The sequence below is a fragment of the Scleropages formosus genome, chromosome 22 (assembly GCF_900964775.1).
Source record: "Scleropages formosus chromosome 22, fSclFor1.1, whole genome shotgun sequence".
Taxonomy (NCBI): domain Eukaryota; kingdom Metazoa; phylum Chordata; class Actinopteri; order Osteoglossiformes; family Osteoglossidae; genus Scleropages; species Scleropages formosus.
In genome coordinates, this window is record NC_041827.1 from 1,186,441 (window position 1) to 1,213,335 (window position 26,895).

At 39.8% G+C, this 26,895-nt stretch overlaps 1 protein-coding gene across 1 annotated transcript; it reads right to left on the bottom strand.

Annotated features, from left to right (window-relative positions):
* Nucleotides 1-6,941: 6,941 nt before the first annotated feature.
* On the bottom strand, nucleotides 6,942-26,117 carry ngfb (nerve growth factor b (beta polypeptide)). Its single transcript, XM_018725530.1, has 2 exons — nucleotides 25,979-26,117; nucleotides 6,942-7,853 (listed from the first exon to the last, which is right to left on the bottom strand). The coding sequence occupies exon 2, from the start codon at nucleotides 7,840-7,842 to the stop codon at nucleotides 7,192-7,194; it is 651 nt and encodes a 216-aa protein (XP_018581046.1). The 5' UTR covers nucleotides 7,843-7,853; nucleotides 25,979-26,117; the 3' UTR covers nucleotides 6,942-7,191.
* Between the last annotated feature and the right edge of the window lie 778 nt (nucleotides 26,118-26,895).

Genomic DNA, 26,895 nt, shown 5'->3' on the forward strand with positions numbered 1-26,895 from the left:
ATGTTACGGCTCTGTTTAACGTACTAGTCTAATATTGCAAACAAAGGACTGAACGGAAGCTAAATGCTAAATATTTGTGCTTTCTTTTTTTACACCAGCTCTTACGTTGGTGGAGGTTGTCAAGTTAGTTTCAATAAATCAACTAAACCATCATCAGTCAAGTGTTGGCCATCACTCGGGTGGGTCTGCGACTATCAGAAAAACTGAAACATACTTACCTGTATCGGTTGCCTTAAATGGTTTTCTTTTTTTTTTTTGTGTTCACAACTTGTACTTATTTCAGTTTATTTATTTTTTGTATTTCTCATTTAGGTCTTCATTGTTCCAGCAGGATAAATATGTTTTCAAAACAAGAGTCTCTTGAAGAGAGAGCAACATTCTTTTAGCAATTACTGTATGGTATGCGAACAAAGTTAAGTTGCCCCACGGATCATGCTCATATCCCGTCCCTTATCCTGTGTCTTCCTTATAAAAGTGGGTGCAGCTGAGGTGGGTGTATATTCTGGTGTTCCTGAAGCCACTTGTGGTCTTGGCTGAGTGACAGTGGCTGATGAGTGAGAGTGACTTGGTTGTATGACAGTGACAGACACTACATGTCTTTGGAGAGTTAAAAGATAGTCCCATGAACACGGGGAAAATGTGCAGACAACACACAAACTGAAGTGCATTCAAAAGCGCAGGTTGCTGTACCATTATTTAAGATCCCTGAATTGTCATTGACAGTTCTAATCTTTTATGCTACATATTATGTATTTACCACAATAAGCTTTTTTTGTTGTTGAAATAGCTTCACTTTTAAAGCTGAACACTAGATGTCAGAATGGACTAAAGCATGAGTGTATACATTCACATTCTTCAGGCTGGTGCTTTTCTCCAACAAGATGTACAATGTGAAGCTGTTTACAATTATTTACCCATCTGAGTAATTTTACTGGAGCAATTTTAAAATAAGTACCTTGCTCAAGGGTACTACAGCTGGAGGCAGGGTTCAAACCTGTGATGTTCAGGTCTAAAGGTAGCAGCTCCACACACACACACTCTAATAGAGCAGTTTAGTAATCAGTACAAGAGTATTCAATATGTGTGTAAATGTATGTTTATGGTAAATTATTAATTTTCACTCAAAGTTTATTCAGTGACTTAAGCCGTTCAGGTTTATAGAATGTAAGGGATTTTCTCACTCAGATAAATTTAGATAACAGCTGACTGATGTGTAGAAAATGTATTTATATATTTATACATGTTATTTATACATTTTGTCATTTAAAAAACTTCAATTCAGGTTAGTGGAAAGAGGACTTTAATTTGACTAAAAGCTCACTGTGTGTGTATGTGCCTGTGTGTATACAGCTTGTTTCCGGTGCGGTGATGGCTGCCAAAGTCCCACTGACATTAGGTGACACACTGTTGTTGATAAAGCCTCTTCATTAACTTTGAAACAGCTGGCATTAAATATTGAAATACCTTAAGAATTGAATTGAATTGAAGACATTATTGTCATTGTACCTCTGAGAATGACCATGTTGGCAGTATGGGAATAACATTCAACACTGGCAGTGCCATGCAAGTTCAAACCACAGGTTACAGTAGTTAGGTAAATGTCCAGCTGTGTAAAGTGGACTGTTGAAGTGTTTACTGTAAAGCCCTCTGCCTTTGATTGTCTACCAAGCAGTTGAGTTGAAAAATGTTTCCGACTTAAACTTCACATGAATGTTCTGGTTGCAAGGGGCCTTACAGCTGTTTTGGTGTGCTTTTGTATGTTTTTTTATGGCTAGTAATACCATACCAAATGGAGTAACAGTGGACTGGGAGATGTACCTGAGTGTATGGGGGATTGTTCAAACCAGATTCATGTGCACAGAAGAACAAGAACTTCAGGTAATTTTAGATCTTCTCGAGTGTGTGGGATGTTTAAAGTATGCATTGCATTCTTCTTGAACCAGACTTTGGTTTTGTTCTCAAATTAGCACCTGTTTACACATGTACTGATAACACACCCCTTCTTGGTGGAGAAGAAAATTTCTGTGGTATTTGATGTACTCTGGAGTATCCCTGTATCAAAGGATTCTCTTTTCTACAGTCATACTTGGAGTTTTCTTATACTCATAATTATCCGAGTTGATGAGTGCACCCACAACGAATACTAGCTCCTCAGCTTACGAATTAGTCACCTCTTCTGTCTGCAGTGCTACTTTTGCTTTTGAACATGAAATATTTTCTGTTGCATGTGCTTTTGGTGCAGTGGAGATCACCTCAAATTGCTGACAACCTGCCTTCCTTCTAACTTTGGGATTGATCCCAGCTCGAGGAGTTTGTGTGTTCTCACAAAAACAGGCTTGGTTGCAGGCATGACTGGGAGGCCTTTTTAGGGCTGCTCCACAATACCGAATGCTGCTGTAAGACTTCTGTTTGATCTGCCAAAGTGTTCCCATGTATCTTCCCTTCCTGTCTCCAGTGGCTTCCCCTCGCTGCCTAAATGAAGTACAAAACTCTGCTAGTGACCTACAAAACCATCTACGGATCTGTTCCCCAATGAACCTGATCACACGCAATGCTCCAGCTAGACCGATGCACTTCTCCACCTCTGGACACATGGTGATCTCACAATATCAAAGATTCAAAAAAGTTAAAAAATCAAAAGCCTGAAGGTTCTCCGTTCTTGCTTCACCGAGGTGGAATGAGCTCAGAACCGATTGCCTCTCAGCATCCAAGAAGCATGTCAAAACCTGTCTCCTTCGGACTTACTTCTCTTGTGACCTTCTATCTGCTCGATAAACTTTCGCTACATTATTTAAAAAATAAATATATTAAAAAGAAACTGCCAATGAATTCTTTAAGCAGCTACTTGTGCAATTGTATGCTGGCAAAGATGGTGGTATTGGTCTAAGTGTGTGTGCATCACTGTCTGTTGGTGAAATGCACGTTTGTTCACTCTGAGTTGTAAGTTACTTTTGAGAAAGGTATCTGCTAAATTCAGAAATGTAAATATGATGATCATATGAGATATGGTTTTATATATGTAAATGTAGATACTGCCTCGTAGCTTTCAATCCAGCTTACTGTGTGGGGAGTTTCATGTTTTCTCAGTGCCTGCATCAGGTTTCCCACACTCCAAAGGTGTATTTCAGGTGAAATGGGGAATCTGTAGGGTGGCGCAGTGGGTTGGACTGCAGTCCTGCTCTCCGGTGGGTCTGGGGTTCGAGTCCTACTTGGGGTACCTTGCGATGGACTGGCGTCCTGTCCTGGGTGTGTCCCCTCCCCCTCTGGTCTTATGCCCTGCGTTGCTGGGTTAGGCTCCGGTTCCCTGCGACCTTGTATGGGACAAGCGGTTCTGAAAATATGTGTGTGTGGGGAATCTGTCATTTGTAGAGTGTACGTGTGTGTGTGTGTGTGTGTGTGGCACCCATGCAATTGACTGGCATCTCGTCTATGGCGTACCCAAAGTAGCCTTGCACACTTTGCCTCTGGGATAGGTTCTGGATTGCCATGACCCAGACTTGGACAAGTGGTTTACAAAAGTAAATTAATAAGTGTATCATAAAGTTGAACAGGAATATTACTGAAATTAAAAATTGTCTCCACAAACTCCTATTTAGTGCCGATCTTTGAATAGATGTGCAATGTTCTTTTCAATACTTTCAGCTTTCTTTACTTTCACTTTCATCTCCATGGTAACAGGCTTTTTACTGCCATTATTAGAACACTAAAAAAACATCATACACAATCTTTCAAAAGCAGAAACAAGTTGAATAAAGTGGTCCCACACTCCTTTTTGACTGTTTATTCTTTTTTTGATTTTTTACATCTCTCATATGAGCAAACGACACGTCACATTCTTCTTTCTGCGAGTAAAAATCAATAGACAGAGGGCCAAAATTGTATTTGACAGTCTGGTAACTTGACCATGCATAAATAAAAGAGCAAATGTCCTTTTCTCAGCACTGGTTTCAGGTTGAAAAATGAGACCAAGAGGATAGGCTTTTAAGAAGGCACTCCATTTATGCGGTCACCAAGAGTCCACAGCACTCCAGTGGCAGGTAAGAAGAATGGATTTTTTTTTGCTGAGTGAAGACTAGAGGGCAGTAATAGACTTCTGTGTTTTGTTCTAATGATGCAGATCCAACAAAGAAACCAGTTTTTTTGGACCTGTTCATTTGATTTTTTCCTTTCATCATGGCAAAAATGTAATTTCTGACCTCATGGCACAAGCTGCCAATAATTCAGGTTTCCGTGACAGCACAACTTGGAATTTTCTCTTGACTAGAGTAAACACAGAGTAAACACACGTTCTCAATCAGTGCCTTCATTTATCCCCCTGTTCTGGGAAAACTGATGTGTGATTTAATGGGGAAACAACCAGCTCTCTGGAAAAACCCTCTGACTGCTGTGTTGGAATGGTTGTGCTAAAAAGTTTTGTCTGCTGCTAAGTTGCTGCTGCTCTCTTACCTTTTGCTGTGGCCTGTCTGAGTGAGCATGACTGTTTTTGCACATGGAATTTGTATTTCACGTTTGGGTGTCTGCTGTGCAATGCAATCCACCTCAAATTGCTGATAATCTGCCTTCCATACAAAAGGTCTGGAATTGATGCACAAACCCTGTGTACAAATTTGTTAATGCCAAACATGTTGCATAGCGAATGGTCACCTGTGGGACTGGAACTCACCCTTCTGTTGAGTGTGAAATTATGAACCACACTGTCCTCCACGTAGATGATGATGTCATTCTGTAAAACTGAAGCCTTCCATAATAAATCAGTTACAGGTGACAGTGTTTGTACTCCAGTGACGATGATGAAGATTTATAATGAATAATCATGAAAACTTTTTATTTACTCAAAGTATAGTTGAGTTCAAAACCATTATTTCTGGAATACATTACTCTGGGCCAAAGCACTTATTGTTCGTAGCATTTTCACCATTAAATACTACACAAATAATAGGTTGCCTGGCTGCATACTGCATGAAAGAAAATGTGTGCTCATTATCACAACTTTTTGAAGTTTTAAAAACCCAGAGTAGTGCATAAAGTGATCTTATTTTTGTTCCATAGAGTGACATTTGCATTTTACCTGCGATTTGGACATGTCTCTTCAGGCAGCAGGGGGTCTTGCTGGATCATCACTCATCTCTGAGGGGCGCAATGATGCTACGCAAACATCTACAGGTGGGCCCTGAGCTGAACTTGTGAACTGGTCACCTCTGTATTACAGCCTTATATTCCTGATGTTTGTCATGACCTCTTAGCATGCTTGACCCCGCCTACCAAATTTCTGTAAGAGGTCACCTGATCATATTTTGGCTGAACTGAGAAACATGTTGAGTGGAATGTCACTAATGTGGTGTGATGGCTTAATGAAAAGAAGACCCTTTAAAGATAATCAACATGACAAGTACTGCTGGGTTCTTAGCATGTTTTTTTTTTTTTTTAAACTATAGTAAAGATCTTCACTGTTTGAGTTGTTAAAGAGAGACCTTCGTCTAACGGGTCTGAAATCATACCCTGTCCTGGATCTTTTCATAAACCATTCCTCAAATTTAGGTCAGGCATAAGTGCAGTTTCTTTTAACATATATATTTTTCACAGCAGTGCTGTTTTAAAATTGTGAATAGCAGTAATGAGGCAATAAAGCTGGTGTCAGATGTCTGATCTGTTATCTCAAGTTTTCAGTACCAGGCTGTCTCTTGGGGTAGGCCAAAGAATGGCATTGTTTGCATATTGTTCAACAGCTCACTTTCTGTGAAACCCTTTTGCAATGACTTTATTTCCTCTGTATTAGTTTGGCTTTTGGCCCAACTTACCCTGAACTCAAATCTGGAAAGGTCATTCCTTTGTTTTGCAGTTTTTTCCTTCAACTTTAGTTTTTGATTTTCCAACCACCGGGTTTCTGCTGACAGGTGGAACTTAACTGACGCACCTTTAAAATGGACACATTTCCAAGAGATTGTGATTTACTAAATTTTTTATCACATTATCCTGTTATGTGGACCTAAATCATTCCCTGATACATATAATATAAAAAATATAAAATTTCTTTCTTATGGTGAGAAATTCAAATTTGTTCCAGACTCATCCATAGCTTACCCCAATGTCACCCTAAATGATGCCCAATATTATAAGGAAAAAGTAGTATCTTAAATAGAATAAATAATAAATAATTGCTGACTGGATAAATGAAAAACAGGATATTAGGAGACTAAATATAAGTGGATGAGTGTACACTAAAGGTCAAGGAGTACAGTACATGTGGCCTTTTAGCTTTTGAACGCAAAACATACTTTTCAGTGTAGGAAGATGGCATATGGCCATTTGATATGTTCCTAGGACATCAGGAAGATCTGGCTGTGTTAAGCCCTCCGCCTCTAGTTCCCTCTATAATTTGCTGTACATCCCAGTGTGGTGATGTGTCAATGAACTGAACTTTTATAGACACCTTTTCAGATAATTTCAAAGAATGTGAAACAAATATTTAACCCCTAGGATGCAAATTGTCCAAATATGTTAGAAAGCAATACATGTAACACACATTAACAGGAGCTTTTGAAGACGTATTTTTGGATGATCCTTCTCTTTGTGGAACATCAGAGATGGTCTTTATTGTATTTATATGCTCTTAATCTGTAATATAAAAGTGTCTTCTAATTAAATAAATGTAAACAAATTAGAAAAAGAGGCCTGTCTGCAGATCTACAGAACAATGGCATCCTGCACATAAACTGAAGTGTTTAATAAATAACAAAATCAACAACAACACAAGAACACACACACGCACACACACACACACACACACACACAGTCTGAACCTCTTGTCCCATACAGGGGTCGCAGAGAGCCGGAGCCTAACCTGGCAGCACAGGGCTTAAGGCTGGAGGGGGAGGGGACACACCCAGGACGGGACGCCAGTCCGTCACAAGGCTCCCCAAGCGGGACTCGAACCCCAGGCCCACCGGAGAGCAGGACCCAGTCCAACCCACTGCACCACCACGCCCCCTCAACAACCAACACTTAGTTTCTTATAGATAACTTTTTGACCATATAAACTATAAATATTACATGCAGTCCTTTATAACTTAAAGTAAAAAGTAATGTACAGTGTGGGATCAGAGTTTGGGTAGTGTCAACACTGCTTGGCTGAGTGTTACTTGGTATTGCAGTTTGTTGCTTTTTGGAACTGTGGCTTTTTAGGAGCAGCAGTCAGTGCCTCCAGGACTTGCGGCTAAGCACGCAAACGCAGGCCACGTTGATGCGGATGTATCTCCAGGCCACTAGGTTCTGGAAGGAGGTGAGTGCTCGGACAAAAGTGTGCGTGTTGGTACAGTGGGAGTTCCAGTGGCGGCCGTCCACTCCCCGGCAGCTCGAGCGTCCAGTCGTGGTGCTGAGGCAAATGGTCTCAAAGAAGTACTGCTTCTTGACGACATTGTTGATGTTAACATAGGGCAGCACCTCCACGTCATTGCCCTTCAGGTCCGTGGCTGTTGTTTTGTTGCCTACCCAGTCGCTGCTGCTGTCACACACAGAGTATTCACCCCGGTTCTGGGGATGGTCCGTGTTGCGTCGAGCCCTGGTGCTGGGCCTTGACTTAGGAGGATGGGCACTGAAGAGCACCCGGGGTGACAGTCGACGCCGCTTCCTGAAGAGTTCGGGGTCCACAGTTGGGATGGAGTCCAGAGGGGTGGGCTCTGTCTGACTAGAAGGTGTTCTGTTGTCCATTGGGGTTGGGTGAGTGATCTTGCCATGTGGCTGTTTCCTGGGCCTGGCTCCTTCTTGGGCCTGATCCTCCCCCGTCATATTCACTGCAGCCTGGACGCCGATCAGGAAGAGCAAGATCAGCGTCGACGACCTCATGGGCTCACGTTCTGTCAAAACAAGAAAGGGTTTTACTTCACTGGCTTGTGTCATACTTACCTCCGTTGCACACAGCAATAGGGAAGCAGAGGAGGTGGAAAAAGTGTAAATGTTTCACCTGCAAATGAAAGAAAGCTTTAGGGCTTTAAAGGGGTTTATATTATATGGCACAAATGTTAGCATTAGGGACATTAGGATAGTGAATAAAACATGCAATAAAATATTTTAATGGTAAGGCTCATGAAAAAGGGTTTATAACAAAAAACATAACTTTGTAACTTAATTATATTTTAATACTTAGCTTTTGCACCAGCTCTGGCTCTATGTAAACCTTTTAAAAATGTTGCTCCTTACAGATGTCTGAAGTTCACCTATCTCTGGGCTCATACATGAGAAAGTATTTATAAAAACAATTCAGTGTTATTTCTTAAAGCTAATAATACGAATAAAGTGCATATAATTCTCTATATATGTCTTCATATATTTCTGTTCAGGCAATATTTCTATAATGCAGCATATGAACAGGATAGTAGCAACTGCAGAGGGACAGTTTGAAGAACTAACCTGTCCACAACTTGAATATGCAACATTGATTGGCTATTAAGTCTAACAATCTTTATTGTGAAGTTTTTTCCCCTTGATTTGGAGAGTTTTCTACACTGTACAAGGAAAGATTTCAGCACTTAGCACTGTAGATCAAAATACTTAGTGCCCACATCACTGAGCCAAGGGAGTTGACTCTATTGCTATGGCAACATACCATTCCCAAAGAAAAGTGCTTGGGGGTTTTTTGCACTCTGTCAAAAGAAGCTAAGGCATGCTCCATGATATGCTGTAATGGCAGTTTGCTTGAATAATGGCAGAACTCTAGAAAGGGCTTTTCACATGAAACATGCAAATGTACAATTGCACACAATTACAGTACATTGTTTCACAAGGAAAGGGATGTGAAAAAGCATAAAGACACATGAAGCTTTGCAATCCCATGGAGGAGGAGATGTTGGGAAAGATATGACCAAAATTGCACCGTTCTTTAACTTTGTGCATCAGTCATGTTACTGGACAATCCTCGTGCCAACCTGTCAGTCACATAATCTGGAATTTTGCTCCTTGGGAATGACCTTACTTTGGCATTGAGGTATCAGGGTGGATACAGTAATACAGATGATAGTGAAGGTAATAACGGCAACTACAGTGTATTTGTGTAAATATGTCTCATTTTTATATATACTGACAGAAAGTCGAAAAAAAGCAGTTTTCAGTTATGTTGAATTGCATCCTGATCTAAAGTTATAACACTGCTGTAGGTAAATTGAGGTTGTAGTTACTACAGCTGATTTAACAGATTATGAAGTTGGAAGCTCTCCCTCTGATTGAATAAGCGTATAATTGCACAGACCAACAGGAAGGTTCAAGCTAATGCTTTTCTCAAGAAATTCCCATGGAAAACTGCTGTTTAAGTTAAGTAGTTTATTCCCTTGGTGTTAGCTTATAGGCAGTAGGACTTTGGAAACTACACAGTAAGTGGGTTCCCACCATGCTGCCCCCCGTTGGCTGGGCACTGCCCACTAGTTACAATGAACAGACGGCCGTTCACTGTTATAAAGCAGGAGTCTAGGAGGCTCACAGTGCGCACATGGCTTTCCATTCTCTTTGAACTACTAACAATTTCACTCTGAACGAGACAGCTGATTTAGTCCAGTGAGGGAATTCAGTAGTTATATGAAGTGCTTGAGTGCTCTGCTGAATCAGAAGCATTCCCCGCTGTGGACACCCCTGTGAGCCAGAACGTTATTAAACTGCTAATGGGGTTGCAGTCATGAACAGGTTTTGCGTTATAAACAGAGAAAGACATCAGCAAACACTTTAACCAAGGTCAGGGAGCAGGACACGTGTGATGATGGGAACTTGCTCCCAGCAAATGGTCTCAGACTCCCAGGCTTTCAGAGCTACTAAATGCGTAATGGTAGTCTCATGGGGAGCTGCTGACCTGGTTCCTCCTTCATTTCGTTGTGGTTCCTAACCCTCATGAGTGATTTGTCAGGATGCATTAATTTGTTGAGCTTTGCAGTTTCTGACATTTAATAAACACAAAATAAATGTGTCTGAAAAATGTACATCAGTGTAAAAATTATGTAAAAACATTCAATTTCTACATTCCTGTTCGCTGCAAAAACAAGCGGTGCATTGTAAAACCACTAAATAGGCTTCTTCTGCCTTCTTGTTTTGAAATTTAAAAATAAAGCAAATGATCATTGTTTTCCAACGGTACTTGATTTGCATAATGCCTGAACTCTAGAACGAGAGTTTCACTTGAAACATACGAACAAGATATAACTGATTCATCTGTAATACCATAAACTGAGTCCTTGATTACTAGACTCTAATTTAATAACATTAAGTTAATTTCCCTACACAAAGTTTGTGCTGCCAAGCATGACTGGAGAGATATAAAATTACCAGTCAGTTAAGTAAGCCATCAATTTGTTTTCTTGGATAGGCAATTTAAAAATATGAACTTGCTTCAGACTAACAAAATTGTCAGTAACTTAACATAAGTGTAACTGAACTAGTCTTGTAGCCTTGACATAAATGCATTGGAATCACTCAGGCCTTGTAACTAGCTTACTGAAAACAATGGCCTCTATGCCGTTTTGTTTATGTATCTCTTACTTGACCTTGCGTAAAACATATTTTTGTATATGAAACGCGTTTGATATTTGAACTGCACTACAAAATGCAAGATTTAGTTTTTTGTGCAATCACAATTCCCTCTTTACTTTTTTATGTTGTATCCAGTAGGTCATTTCTTCAATCTCAGTTTCATGGTGTTTGGACTGGATTTGTACTTACAAAAATATTAGCGATTGGTACAGTTTGTCTGTAATTTTGTGCTTTTAAGACATCATAAGGTATCACGGCTGTGTCTCAGCAAAAATATATCTGAGGTTGGAGTCACCTGTCAAAATATTTCAGCCATCTGTTGCAGTAGATGTCTGAATCCCATATTTATGTACATTGAATTATTTTCTTGGCAGATACTCACTCACACACACACACACACATTTTCTGAACCGCTTGTCCCATACGGGGTCGCGGGGAACCGGAGCCTACCCGGTAACACAGGGCGTAAGGCCAGAGGGGGAGGGGACACACCCAGGACGGGACGCCAGTCCATCGCAAGGCACCCCAAGCGGGACTCGAACCCCAGACCCACTGGAGAGCAGGACCCGGTCCAACCCACTGCGCCACCGCGCCCCCTATTGGCAGATACTCTCTCTTCCAAAATGGATTACTTGCAATGTACTTCCTAAGGAAACACACACACACACACACACACACACACACACACACACACACACACACACACACACACATTGACTGAAACCGCTTGTCCCAAGTGGGGTCACTGCCAACCGGAGCCTAACCCAGCAACACAGGGCGCAAGGCTGGAGGGGGACGCACACCCAGGATGGGTAAGGAAGCATAGTGCCTCGTAATAGTAGGTATTGTTTAAAAGGTCATGGAAACAGTTCTTTTTCCAGAGAGAGAGTGTGTGTAAAAATGTCCTGTAGCAAAACTGTTTTACACCAAAATGTACATGGAGTTACAGTACATAACTATCAAATGTGATTTCTTATGGCTTAATATTTGATTATTACTGTTACTTTTCATAACTCTTGGGGAATAAGTTCCCATTGACTTTATTATATCAAAATTAAAGAAAATAATGCTTTTGAAAGCTTGGGAAACATTTTAAACATTCAGACATGAAATAAAGCACTACAATGATATTATGCAAACATACCAGAAGTATCAATGAAATGTAAAAGAAAGAATGGGTATAATTTCTTGGTAGGTGCACATCAGTCTGGGTTACAGGATATTGTTCAATAAGTATTCAGTCATTTCTTTTAATTGCATCTTTGGAACTTGTCGTAAGGTTCTGATGGGCTTTTTCACTCACCCCCGCCAACCTCCCCCACCCTCCCCTATAGTTTAAAGTTAAATATTGACACAAATTTTTGATTTATGATGGTAATGTTTGGAGGTCACATGATGTTACTACATTTTACCGGATTTTTCATAAAATGTCAATCTTTTGTGGCTTTTTACCATCTGGTTGTTAAGGTTTACTAATTGATGGGCACTCCCATAAAGCCTATAGGCATCCAGCAAGCTGGGACTGGAGAGAACCCAACCCTTTACACTGGGTGCTGAATTCTCCCATCCTCTTCAGTTTCTAAAACCCACTACAACATAACAACACACATAAACTTCAGTAACCACCGACCGTGTTTATGGACTGAAATGAATTTCTTTGTGATGAGTTACAAGGAAAGGATGTTTTGCTACTCCTGAATTTACACTGCACTTACTTCACTCAACAGTGTACAGCAGTATTGCTAAGTAGGACAATTAGTTTTTTGCCATCTAATATAAACATACGTATATTATTCTCAATGTATCAGTACATGACTTCAACATAATTACAATTTTGAAAGCCACAGAACAATTTTCCACCATAGCTTGTGTTTAACTGACCCTAAAACCATTTATGTATGTTTGCTGCTGGGGCCCACTGGACATTTACGACAACTGATAACTTTAGACTGAGGAAATTCTGGGCCCTGGGAGGCTTAGACATAGCTCCTCAGCATGTATATTTTATAGACGAGCCTGAGGAATGCTTTGCCTCAGTCCTTCAGCATGTGGATTTTATCGACTTGAGCTGGATAGAAGACTTTGACTGAGGCCTGCAACATTTGTATGTTATGGACCTAAGTTGGCTGGAAGTTTGTTTTTTCCTATTGAACAGTTCCCTGACTAGGAATTTCAGTGTGACAATTTAAATATTTCCCCTAAATGGCATTAGTTTGCTCTGACTAATTTAGGACCAGTTCAAACTGAGGATGTTTTGAAGGAGGTGCTTCTTTCAACCTTTTTTATTGTTTACAGTATGTTTTCTTGGAATGGGACGCATGGGTGTTAGTTATTGTGAGAAGAGCTGTGGCAGATGCACTGTAATATCATTCAAATGTACCTTGGCTTTCACACAACATTTTATTTGGGGCCTGTGTTTGTTACACAGAAGCTGGACGTCAACTAACATGGCTGGTATATGCTCTGAAACCCACAGTTTTTGAGTTCACCTTTAAACTCGCATAAAACTAAGCTGTAAGGTACTGTGCGTTATTTGGATCAACAGTACATTGCAGTTAGGTATGTACGTTTACATCTTTGAGCTACACCCATAACATTGTTCTACCATGCTAAGACTATGGAATCTGGGTTGTGTAATCACACAACAAAAACACAACATGAAGAATGGGGCAAAGTTTGCATGATGGGAAATGAAGCTCTCGGAAGAAAACAGTTTTCCATTCAATGGAGTTATAAATGGAATTTTGAAGAAGGCAAACATTAATTATTCCAATCATGAATTGTGATTAGCTTAAATGTTGGTGTTTGATTCGGATCTTGTGAGTAGAGTACAATGAGAGACTTGCAATGTAAACATCCACTCAAAGAGCCTTGCTTCATTCCAACATGGCTTACAGAAACATTACATGTGAGCAGTTAGGAGAGTCATTCTCACAGCACAGAAATATTACTTCTACACAAGCCCGTCCATTTCTCTGTGTTAATAGTTACAGAGAAACTGGCTTCAAAGGTTACAGAAAACATACGGATTGAGTCCAGTCTGAGTCAAGGGAGTTTTTGCAGCAAACAGGAAGAATGCCTTCACTGGATGAGAGTTATGCAACAGGCAGCCTGCCATTATCTTCACAACGGGCTATTGTCTGCTATCAGGTTTATTGGCTCTTTTGAGTTATTTACATTATTGCCCTTCTGTTCACCTTACAGACAATGCCTGGATGGAAAAAATCTGAATGTGATACATTTGAGTCCATAGCCTTGTTATTTTAAAATGTGATTTTTACAAATAGTCATTGTTTTTTGATTATTTTGAAGTGTGAAGAATTAATTACTAGTAAATAAAGTTTTATTGAGAAGATAGCAAGTACCCTTACTTCTGTTCACACTAAACAGCAACAACCAAAAGTCATGTATTTCTGGTGAATTTCTACTTAAATTGCCTGTAGTTTATGAATGAGTGTGTGTATCTTTGTGATGGTCTGGTTTGCTGTCCAGGGTGTACTCTACCTCAACCCCTGTGTTTTCCAAGTATAGTATGTGACCCTGAATTAGCTGTAAAGTTGCAAATGAAATGATTAATGATGAATGGACCATTAATGAAGAAGATACACCCAACGTATAGATTATTACACTGATGCCAGTGCTGGTTTGACAGTATATTGTTTGTTTTGAATGGTGCCTTGAATACACCTTATTTCATAAATTTAATTCTTTGTTCATTAACTGCCAAATCTTTTTAAGTTTTGCTGTGGACTGCACTAGATCCAGTGTTTTTTTTATTTTAAATAAACAACACACAGTCTGAAACTGCTTGTCCCAAATGGGGTCGTGGCGAGCCGGAGCCTAACCCAGCAACGCAGGGAGCAAGCCTGGATGGGGAGAGGACACACCCAGGATGGGACGCCAGTCTGTTGCAAGGCATCCCAAGCAGGACTTGAGCCCCAGACCCACCAGAAAGTGGACACAGGCCAAACCCACTGCGCCACCGCACCCCCCGTGAATAAAAGATCTGTTCTTTATTTTCTTTTAAAATGTCAGCCCAGTTTTCTTTCTAAAATTCCTTGGAAGGAAGGTGGTGTCAGATTAGAAACTGAGATTGCTTGAGTGGGAGGATCAAAGTGCAGTGTTCAGATTGAGAAGGTTTACAGAGTTAAGGTAAGTCAGACTGAGTTGGTTTACAGAGTTATGGTAAGCACTAGCCACATTAACGACAGTTATTTTTTCCAGTTGACTTGTGTACGTGCATTGCTTGGGTTGGCTTTATGAAAACAAAGTAATTGCAGAAATTAAACAGTAACAGCCCATAATGTTCCAAATGTGACTCCTCTTTTTGAAACAACTGGAAAAGCAGCCAATGTGCTGCAATAAATGCTTGATAACTTTCATTTCCAGAGTGTGCTGTACTTGACCCTTTTTCTTTTTAAATAAACACATAAGGGAAGCTCATTATTAAGTTGTCCAGGTCTTACCCTCAATGATACATGCTTCACTTCAGGAGTCCTATGTTCTAGGCTCTAGATAATTAAATCAGATGTTGAATTTTTGTACTGTAAATATATTGCAGGTCTTTTGATATTTAGGAAAAAATATGCTGTATTTTTGAGGAAATGTCAAAGGATAACTATATCTCATGATTAGTAACAATTATTTAAAAAAAGGGCATGCCAGTTGCCCTTCTGAACAAAATGAAGCAAAACAAACTGGTGACTGCGATAGCTGTCTTTTGAAATTCTACACAAACGCTGTGTGATAAGAATATACTGTACAGCACTATGATTTAGATGGAGCATGTGGTTCTGTACAATAATATTCACTGCAATAAAATTCTGTCAATTAAATATATGTTTTTAAATAGTGTTGCTCCATATATTTAAACTTCACCCAGATGCCCCTATTGTTTCTGGATTGTTGATTAGTTATTATCTTGACAATTGTTTTCTAACAGCTGTATTAGTGTGTAGTATTTGATGAATCATGACCAATAGGCTCCATTAGACTCTGTTATACTAAGCATCCTTTCTTAATACAAAGATGTCTGCTAGTGAATGTCGTCTATGTTCTAGAGCAGTTGTTTCCCCCACCCTGCTCCTCAGAACTCGGTTCCAACCAAAACATTCATTTGTCTCTATTGGCTTGTTTAAAAATACTTACATAAGAGTCACCTTGAATTAATCATTCAGTCAATCATGTTATGCTTTACTATTTTTGGTCATCAAGTTTTCAACAGAAAAACCTTCAGAGAGGGGAGGCGAAAAATAAATGCACATTTAGGAAAAGATGCGTGAGTAAAACTAGGGGCAAATAATGGAACTAGAAGTCAGCATAATTTGCTTGTTTGTGGTAAGTTAAACAGTTTAAATAGCTGCTGATCACTGCTGGGCTAGGGGAACTATTAACATTGACCAAGTACATACCCTTTAAGAAATTTCTTTTTGATAATTAAAAAAGTACCTTGATTTGCTCCTTTTGAGGTCTGCAAAACAGCTACTTAATAATTCACAATTATGTAAAACTTCAGCAGCTGGACACGACTGTTTTAAAAACTTTTGCAATACAATATTTTAACCGATGAAATGTAAAAAAAAAAGACAATTGAATATATTTCCTTTCATCTTTTCTCAGTGAAAAAGTTTCAAGATGTAAAATCACAGTCAATCTGATGTGTTGCGGTTCATCTGCAAATCTGTGTTTTCATCTTGTGACCAACAGAGATTTAGTGGATGATCTGCTGCCGATTTCTGTAAACTTTCACTTGTTGCATGGAAGGGTGTTTCCACGCAAGCTTGGTCTTGTCCCTCATCTGAGGGGAGGGTAGAAATATAAATTTTTGCCTGATCATATAAGACCTGTTGTTAAGAAGCGTAAACTTAATACATTGAAGCACATTGCTTCTTTATTGTCTACCAAAGGTGCTCTTTATGCACAGCCAGTGTGCCAGTTCATTCCTGGGAGCTGTTGCCTGAAGGCCAGCTGTGAAACCCCATTTGGCCTGCTGTCAGTGGCTTTTCAATGGGTGCGTGTGGAATTTAGTATCCTTAATGTGCCAGAAGTCCAACGGCTGGAAGAGCCAAGGGTTTTGTGTTCCTGAGCCTTTTGTCCAAGATGGGAAAGTATGAGAGCATCTGTAAAATTTGTGTGCTCATGACTTAATTTATGTTTCTGCAATGCTTATTGAACTTTGAAGCTTCCAGAACAGCAGAATTAGACATATGGCATGAATTTTTTTTTCCCTGTGATAACTAGGCAGGACCTAGAATCCAATATGCTGCTTGTTATGTGATTCCAGTGTCTGCTACCCTCCTTTTCTTGACAAACATTTTCAGTTATTATTCTTATGTGCCAATCTGGGAGATAAAAACATTTCCGACAGCTGTTACACTACAATGAAGCTTTAATGCTATTTTGACAAAGCACAATAAAGTAAAAATGTTTAGGCGTCACCTCTGAGCACTATAAAGATTGCCTATAAACACAGAGAATGCATGTTAATCCTCAACTTCAATGCACCATAAACATGCGTTCAGGTAATGTTTAGCAAGGGCCATTTTGTTCTCTGCCAAGGGCCCTTTGGCATGTCTGCTGTATGAAAGCAGAATAAATTTCCCATCTTCATGTACGAGGTAGCTTTCAAAAGGATTGTCTTGGCTGGAACACTGAGGAAAGGATGGGGTGCAGAGCAATAGACTAAACCAGCAGTCGAAGGAACTTAAAGAAATGAATGGTTTGCACTGAAATGGCACTTAGAGTGCATGTGGAATATGTGCAAATTTTATTTATCCGTTTTATTTCTTTTCTCAGAACTTTGGTTTTTTGAATAAATGACATCCCAGTTGTCAGTCACTGCTGAAAGTTAGTGAAAGTTTTTTTATTTTGCAAAACAAATTAGTTTTCAAATGGGAACATCTGATATGCTCTTGGCTGATCAGGAATTAAAACATACAGCTCTGAAGATTCTGAAACTTCGACATTAAGACATTTATGCAAGCAACTTCAGACAAGAATCACACCTTGGTGGCCATTCACTGATTACATACAATATATGTAATTCTCATGTTCCTTGTAAAGTCTCAGTTTTCATTGGCAGACTTTCTTATGGGCCTCACACAATTGTAAAATTGAAAACATTCTTTTATTTAGTTAGCTAGAGTATATATATTGTCTTAAGGAAACCTATTTGCTTTCCAAAAACAGCATTATAACACAAGGTGCACATTTTGGCATCAAGTATTTAGTTTGTGTTAGTCGATTTCTCAGATACATTGTGGTACCTGCAATATTCAGCATTTTTGTCATTCTTTCTGAACTTTACTAGATATGAATGTGCGTATAGCCTTGTTTACTAGCAATTCCTTAAGCCTAAAAAAGACTTATTCAACTTTTTAAATTAACTTTTGCAAGTGAATTTTGTGCAAATGCAGAATTTGTGAGTGTGTCAGTTCCTCAAGGGCATCCATATGGATAGTTCCTACCTGGGGGAGAGATCCCCTCGGCAGATGTTCATATTTACGTTACATCCCATGATGATGTATACAAATGTCTTGCTCTGAATGTTGAAATTGAATCCAGTGGTTAAGAAGGTTCTCAGAAGTCGTGTATACAGTACCAATGTCAAATAAAATAAACTTGACTTAAGACAAAGGTAAAACACCTTTTTTTCGGTTCTGTAATTTCACATTCTCCTTTGTTATTTCAAATTCTCTTGTCACTTTCCACCCCCTTGAAAATGAAATTCTGGCACACCGACCTGCCGTGTCATGTGTGTCAAGTTTTAACAATGCGGTGTAGTCATTGAAAGTACTTGTAAACAGACGGGAGTAATTTCAACAGCAATCAGATGAGGTCATTGCAGTGTTTTTATACGTTCCTGAAATAATAAAGTTGCTTTCATATTATGTCAGGATTCACTGGACAAATTTAGTCCACCTTGCATGTATTGCATTTGTTGGTTGTCAACTCTTGTTGAGCATTAACAACCTAATGACTACAATGTGCAAAAGGAATGAGCTGTAAAACACACTGGCAAATGTCAAAGGCATGAGATTAAAAACATCAATGACAGGCAACGAAAATTATAACTGACACAAATTTTTGCGCTTATGTATCTTTTTTTGTTGAGATGATATTATATAATATATGTATTCAACCATGGCCATGCTTATATTCTTTAAACTGTGGCATCTTGGGAAGAATTTCTTGAGCAGCATTTGTAGGAAAATATTTTTGTATTCTTATTCTTGTACTTTTTAGTTTTTTTTGGTGCAAAAAAAATCACTCACTGTTCCCAACTGCTTGTCCAAATTTGGGCTCTGGAGCCTATCCCAGAAGCACAGGGCAGAAGGCTAATCAGCGTGTGCCCTGGATGGGACGCCAATCCATCGCAGAGTAGTCACACACACACACACACACACACACACACACACACACAAAGAGTCTCACTGCGAGCAATTTAAAGTAACCAATATACCTAAAATGCATATGTTAGCACCCAGAGAAAACCAACACTAACATGGGGTGAGATTTAAATCAACCCCCAAACAGGTCAGCCACCGTGAGGCAGCAGCCTTTCCTTCTGTGTGTAAAATCTAGGATACAGGAATTATGTCTGCATTTATTTAAAATAACTATAAATGTTTATATTATCATTCTGTTAAGGTTGCACTGTGAATTGTTAATCCAGTACTACATTTTTCATATTGCGCGTAGAATTCTGTAGTCTTCAGAAAGATATTTTATTACCGTAAACCTGCTTAATAATATTTTCACGAAAGCTTCTGTATCTCAAGAAAGCCATGACCTCTGTTATTGTTTTCTTTGATTGAAAAGGGGAAAATGTTAATAAAACATCCCATGTGAGCTGGTGTTTCACCATAATGTGCAATGAATGGGGGGCTGCTCTTTATATGTTTGTGTGTGGAGATGAAAGGATTGAAGCTCAGTTTCACCTCTCACGGGGCAGTGCGTCCTTCAGTCCAAAAAAAGCTCAAGGCCTAAGGACTGAAATCCTGACCTGCACGGCATTTCTGCTCATTCCTCCTTTAGGCAGCTGCTGTGAAACTCAAAGGGAGACGATCTGTGACATATATAGTGTAAAATACTCATCACAGCCCTATCACGAAATGCTTTGTGTTTTCAGTGCATTGCCTAGGGAGGTGGTGGATAATACTGTGACCTAGAATACAGGTGGAACAACTACATGCACCACTGTCTTTGTTTTTCACAAAGATAGCATAAGAAAGCAACACTAACACTTTCTCAAAGATGTCATATTTTCATATTTTAGATTATCAAGCTAATTTTGTTAATTTGGTGTGCTTGTATGCTCCCTTAAGACTACAGATGCTCCTCTACTTATAATGGTTTGATTTTTTAAAGTTGCGATGGTATAATAGTGATACTCATTTGATAGAGTCTGTATTTCGAATTTTGAATTTTGATCTGTTCCCACGCTTGCGATATACAGTATAACACTCTCTCCTGATGCTGAGCGATGGTAGCGAGCTGCAGCATCCACTGAACCACGCTTGCAGTCTCTCTGGCGATCATGCCAATGAGTGTAAACAATTGCAAGTAAACAAGCGATACTCTGTTGAAAGCATTTTTAATTTTGTGTTTTCACATCCCATCATGTCTACTAAACACCCATGTGTGTCTCCTGCTTAAATTTTGCCCAGCTGTATGCTATAGTAAATGTTCCGACCACGTTTAAGGTAGGCTAGGCTAGGCTATGATGTTCGGTAGGTGGGGTACTGTATTGTTTATCGTCTTAAGATTTTTACACTTACAATGGGTTTATTGGAACGTAACCTCATCGTTAGCCAAGGAGCATCTGTAATATAACACGTTCAATGAAAATAAATTGTTTTCAATATGCATCAACAACTTATGTTTTAACTAGACATGAGCTGCATGGAGGGGTTCTGCTAAGAGAAACAGAATAAAATTGAATAAAAAAGAATAAAATTCACATGCATACATTGTAGAATGCAAAAGATTTAAAAAAATGAAAAAGTTTCTTAATCCCATTCGATAAAGAAAAAGTCATGTAGAGAACATGTGAGAAATACCTTGTCTATACAGCAGGAAGAGTGTATGCAAGATAGTCTTATTGATCATATTTCTTAAGGAACTCAAATTCTGTAACAGAAACATCAAGCTATTTAAATTGATAATACATCTGAAAGTACATCTGACTGCATGATTGCTGTTGAATTTAGTTTATTTTTTAAAGAGTGCTCTTCTCACCAGAGTGACACAGAGCACTGAATGAGATTGTGATGCAACTTGATGATAACACACTAAAACAAATTTGGACAGCGGTAGAGTAAGTCATGTGGGAGGGAAGAGAGCAAACAAAAAAACTCCCGAACTACAAAGAAGGGGAGATAAAATTCTCTGGGGGGTCCCAGGATCAGTGGCTGCCCATCCTTCCTGGGCATTGTACTTGTGGTGACAGAGGATTTGTGTGGATATGTTTAAAATGTGAAAGTCCAGTACTACTATTGCCACTCAGCAATCAGCTATGGTGTTCAGTGCAGTGGCTGGCAGGTACCCGAGTATGATTAAGAAATTCTTCAATTAAAAGTTCTCTAATGGCTCCATGACTTCATGGATTGTGCTTTTTAGTGGTGCAGCCCAGGTATGCACTCTCAGCACAGCAAACATTGATTTGTCCTTCTGTCCATTCCAACACCAAGTTCCCTGTAACCTCTATTGACCTCTATGCAGGACTTTACATACAGGGTGCCCCAGCTGATATGACTAAGCTCCTTGGATCAAACCGTATCCCCCCCAAAAGAATGTACTTCTGATGGGTTGGTTATGCTTCACTCTGCTTTGTTTGTAGGTAGTCAAAAACAGCAGGTTGTTTACCTTTTATTTTGTCATGTACAGCCTTTCCTTATTTCTTCCAATGGAGGGATTTTGTGTCATTCTGGGGAATTAGCATGAAAACCATTTGAGTGCAGACCTTCAGACTATTATGCTATCCAGTGTGAGCGCCACCCCTTTCTCACCTTCTCTGAATCAATTCAAACTTTTGTCTGCAATTTGTTTTTGCTTCTCTGGATTTTCTGGATCTGCCAGTGCCCCTTCTGTGGCGGGTCTGGGGTTCGAGCCCTGCTTGGAGTGCCTTGCAACAGACTGGCATTCCGTCCTGGGTGTGACCCCTCCCCCTTTTGCCCTGTGCAGTGTGTTGCCAGGTAAGGCTCACCACAACCTCACTTGGGGCAAGCGATGGATGAATGGATGGAAAAATGTATGTGGTTCCCAGAAATGCAATGTTTAGAAACCCTGCTGTTTAGTCTTCTGTCATTTCTGAAAAGCAAAAATGACAGTCCTAGACACTGAAGTGCCAGATACAAAAATGTTTAGGAATTATTTCAGATTCCTGGAATCAGCAGTACTCTGTTCTCATGATGGTTCCATTATTTTGGGGGCTGAAGACAGCTGTTTTGGCCCAATCCTGTTTGAATCAGATGTGACCTTATGGCATGCAATGATCTAACAAATATAAATGAATGTTTCACTTGAGGGGGGCATGGTGGTGCAGTGGGTTGGACCGGGTCCTGCTCTCCAGTGGGTCTGGGGTTCAAGCCCCACTTGGGGTGCCTTGTGATGGACTGGCGTCCCATCCTGGGTGTGTCCCCTCCCCCTCCGGCCTTACGCCCTGTGTTGCCGGGTAGGCTTCGGTTCCCCGCTACCCCGTATGGGACAAACGGTTCGGAAAATGTGTGTGCGTGTTTCGCTTGAATTCATCACAACACTTTACTTCCAGTCTGAAATCTTGGACTTGTTACTTCTACTGTAAAACATCAGAACAAAAAAATTAAAAATCTGTGTTTACCCCCTCATGGTAAAGTGACGCAACTCTGCTCTGTGACTGTACTCAGAGATATTTATTAGGGCCTGTCAGAGTAGAATCAGTCACGGGTTAAAAACAAAAGGGAAACTGGGGTGAATCACACAGGCGGCGCCTCCAGCACAGCCGGAACTGCCCTTCCATAGAGCAGTGTGTTCCAGCTTGGGCCAGTTGTTTCCATGTTTAGTGAGCCTGTGTTGAATGACACAGTCGACATGGTGCGGTGGGTGTTCATTGGCAAACGAACCAAAGCCAAAGAGTCAGACCTGCATGTTTATATCATTGTTTGTCATTTGATCCCAATGGACATTGCATACTGTATGTTATTTTTTATAGGCCTAATGCATAAACAAATTAAATAGTATTTTCATGAATAAACCCGGGTTAGTGTTTTTCCACGGAGAGTTTTTCCTCATAGTGGATTTCACGGCCTGCTAATGAACTTGGAATACAAGCACAACCCATTCTTTTCACCATTCCTTTTGTTGAACACACATATTTCCAGATGCTGTTAATTATCCATTGAACGCTTCCCCCACTTTACTAGAGATGCTTAGACAGAGAGATCAGCTTTGCAGAACTGTATACATAATGGTATAAATTGAGAGAACGGAATTATAGGGGCCTTGGGCTTCACACAGTGGAACATAGCAGCTGGAGTTATTCCACAAAACGCACATGAACATGTGGAAACATCACTTCAATACCCCCCACCTGCTCCCTGTCTGTGCTGATGAAGGGATGGGGGGGGGGTTTACACAAGTGTAGTAGTGTAAGTATGTCTGCTGGGACAAAGTAGCATAGTGTAACATAGTAGAAAGAGCCTGGAAATTAGCAGTATTTAGACTATGCCAGCATAGTTTTTAACTACCATCTTATCAGACATAGCACTGTTATAACTTTCACTTGTCAAACAAAACTCAGTAGATAATGTATGAGCTTTTACAAAGCAATGTGGCTATATTCTGCTTCTGGCTAACAGGGAGCAGAAGTTGTAACATACATCATGGACTTACGATGAACACAAACAAATATATAGTGGTGATTCCTTAAGAAAACTGTTTATATGGTACTATTGAAAGCAAGTGTACCATGTACCATGTATGTTATTGTTTTTTTCAGTCAGCTGACACTTTTAATGTAGAACAAAACGCTTCGATCTCGCTCGCACTCACTTTATTTTTGAGGACCTTTCATTGACAGTATTATTCGTAAATACACGACAATAACTCGAAGTTCGAAAAATTTACAGTTTCCTTTAAAAAAATCAGGTGAAGAAAATTAACTATTTAACTAATTATCTTTGTCCCAACAAAGTTAGGAACAGATGAATGTACAGTATATATCCATTACAGTTTACTCCTAAGACCTTCAACAGGTGGTGACCTCATGGGTATCCCATCAGTTAATTGATACCACTGCTCCCTCTCAAACACAGAAGCTAAACAAGCTTCATGGCTTTTTTGAAGTGAGCAGAGGAGATGTCTGATTAATACCTTAATACCTTCAAAAGGAATTGTCAAATGTGACATACAGCAAGTACAACCCATGATGCGTTGTGTCAAACTCCAGACATGCTAATGGAAGCTTACAAGGGGAGAAATCAGAAGAAGTGATAGGAATGTAGTGCAGATGCCTCTGGTCAAACTAAAGCAGAGTCCCACAGACATCCAAACTGTTTATGCAAGTACAAATGTGCAGGCATGCCTGGGCTAAGTATTCTGCTTTTCCAGAATTTTTGTTCTGGGATGAAAATGGTAAATATTTTTGTATTTCTAGTGAGGCACATATACCACGTGTCAAGAGGTTGCCCACATATTAGTCTTGTGTGTGCTTATCTTGTGGCCTTTCCACTACAAGCAATGGCTGCATTACAGGGGGACCATCTTTTACTGGAAATACTTCAGTTTGTCAAGATATACATATTTATTCCGTAATAAAATTTTGTGTTACATATTATTTTGAATAATTGAATCATGTTGATATGAAGTGAACACATATATTGTATTGGTATGTTCATACTTTTCCACGTCTTTGCTGTATTCATTTTAATAGTCTCAGCTTCACAAATAAAACAGGTAAAAATTTGTGTAGTTGTTACCATTCATTTAGAGATTAATATTTTAGAGCATAAGCAATATTTTGATCTTTTCTCTGGACATTTCTCCAGCGTTTAGTGTTACTCTCAGGTTTTTGGACAGAGGCCTACAGTATTGAAGCCTGTTTGACTCCTGTACATTTTAGATGCCTTGTCTTCAAGCAGACCCTCAAAACAGCTGGTGGTAAAGAAATACTTAGGAGTTCATTGTTATTTTAGGACTGACTCATGGTGTTGCACGGTATACAAGTTGTAAACCATTTTGCTTTTTCAACTGTCCATTTGTTAAAATGAGTGATACATTAACTGTGTGACTGTGTTGTAATAATGGGAGGAATAGCGTGTTAATGTACTATATCAATATAAATAAATTGTTAGATGTGCACGACTTTCGTTATCTATCATTGCTCACTTGTATAGTTTCAGAAGGACCACAGCAGTCTGGACAGGAGTCAAAGGGTACAATGGAGGTGCATTGCAGGGAGCGGAAATGTGTAGTAGGAATGAGTGCATGTTGGCTCCCTTGTGGGGGGAACCTGTCTGATGCTCACGGTTGGCTGACATCACCTGCTGTCGGACAGAGGCCTTTAATTCGCGCTCAATGGGAAACCAGATCTGGGTCATAAATAATCCCACACTAGCATCACAGGTGACCTGCATAATGAGTTTGATATATTGGGGAGAAATCTTAGTGGGCAGAAGAAAAACGTGTTTTTGATGTGGGATGTGCGGTGTAGGTAGGGTGGAAGTGTCTCCAGTGATCAAAGACCCATGTAACCAACGTTTCTCATGGCTTATTATAACACTAACAACGACTCAATATCTGCGTGAAGCTGCCGAGTAGACAGGTTTATAAACAACAGTTTTGTCCTCTGTTGTGTGTGTTCACATGTGTTTTTATTTGATTTTCTTTGCAGGATATCTCAGTATGATCGAGTTTAGCATAGATCTGTTTGAGATTGTGTGTGTTTTTAAACTCGCATTGGTCAGTTAAAAAAAAAAAAAATTATAAATTGGACTGATCGGTGGCTCCTTGCAACACAACTAAGTTGATGAGACTGGTAGTAGAGTGAAGGGGGGCGTGAGTCGCTCCCTGAGGCGATCAAGGAGACGGCTGGTTCCCATTCAGGACAGGAGCCCACTGCCCCCACTGCTCTTGGAGACTGAGAAGGGAAGTTGGTTAGTTGTAAATATCAATTTGCATTTTTGGATTTTACGGATTGAGACACTCCACACTCTGATGTCCCAATTTCTCATTGGCGTATTTGTTTTAAACCTAACCTGACAGCTATTCCAAGTTAGAGGGGAAAAAAAGAACTTTGCACTCTAATTACTTCTGCTTTTTATGATGATTTTCTGTAAAGACAGCCTTGAGCTTGTGGTGGGATTCCTGGTCCCCCTACATCAGGTCAAAGACGGCTTGGGTTAGCCAGCCCTCCGCTCACGATTCACTCAGAAGATAGAGAAGCAAGGGCAGAAAGTAGCAGCAAAGAAAGAAAGAAAGACGTAAAGTGTCCTACCTCCACCGCTGTTCCTGCTCTCCAGTGAGTGCTTAAGTCCCAACAGACAGCGGTATAGTCCACCTTATGTTCTAGTCCTCTGGCTTATCCTGAATGCCAAGCCTGGCTTGGAAAGAAAAGTCTTCTGCCATTCACTCCCGTCGCGCTTCTACACTCTTTGAGACATTGATTGTTCGCAAACTCACAGAAGTGTCTGTGTCAGTCTTGTGTGCTGTAGGGATCACGCAGGTCCTAGTGCCCGCCCACACACTTGAGTGAGCAGTGTGCTCCCTCTTGTCTAAGGATGACACGCAACCACACACCCCTGTGTTGCACTCTGAAGGCAGCCAGGGATGCATCTGTGCGAAATAAAGCACACGCTGACCTACCTTTCTCACCGATGTTTTTGTGGAGCCACATTTACAGAAATGCTGGGCAGCTGTTTCAGCTTTCACGTCTTCCTGCAGGAAACTCTGCTTATGTTGTAAGGCCAGATGTGGGGCACCTATTTTCTAAGGATAAGTGGTACAGTGGCCACCCGATACATTGTTTTACCTATTCTGATACCAAGGATTGTCCTCTGTATTTTTTTATGTTATGTTTTTTATCTTCAACCAACCTCTTAAACTTGAACAGTGTTGTTGATGGAGTTCTGACTATGATCTAATCTTTACATTTCTGAATGTGCCTTGTTTTCCTAAAATTAAATGCTAAATAGATTAATTTTCAGTATACATGTTAATATAATAGTTATAATTAATACAACTGTACTAGCTATAATATTTATTATTAATAATTTTATGAATTTTATAATTATAATATATAATTTTATCATGTATTTCATTTTAAGCAAATTTTTAGCATAATTTTGTTTAGAAATTGAGATCTTTAACTTCCACTTTTAATATACATACATATTGTTTTGTATTAGAATTTTC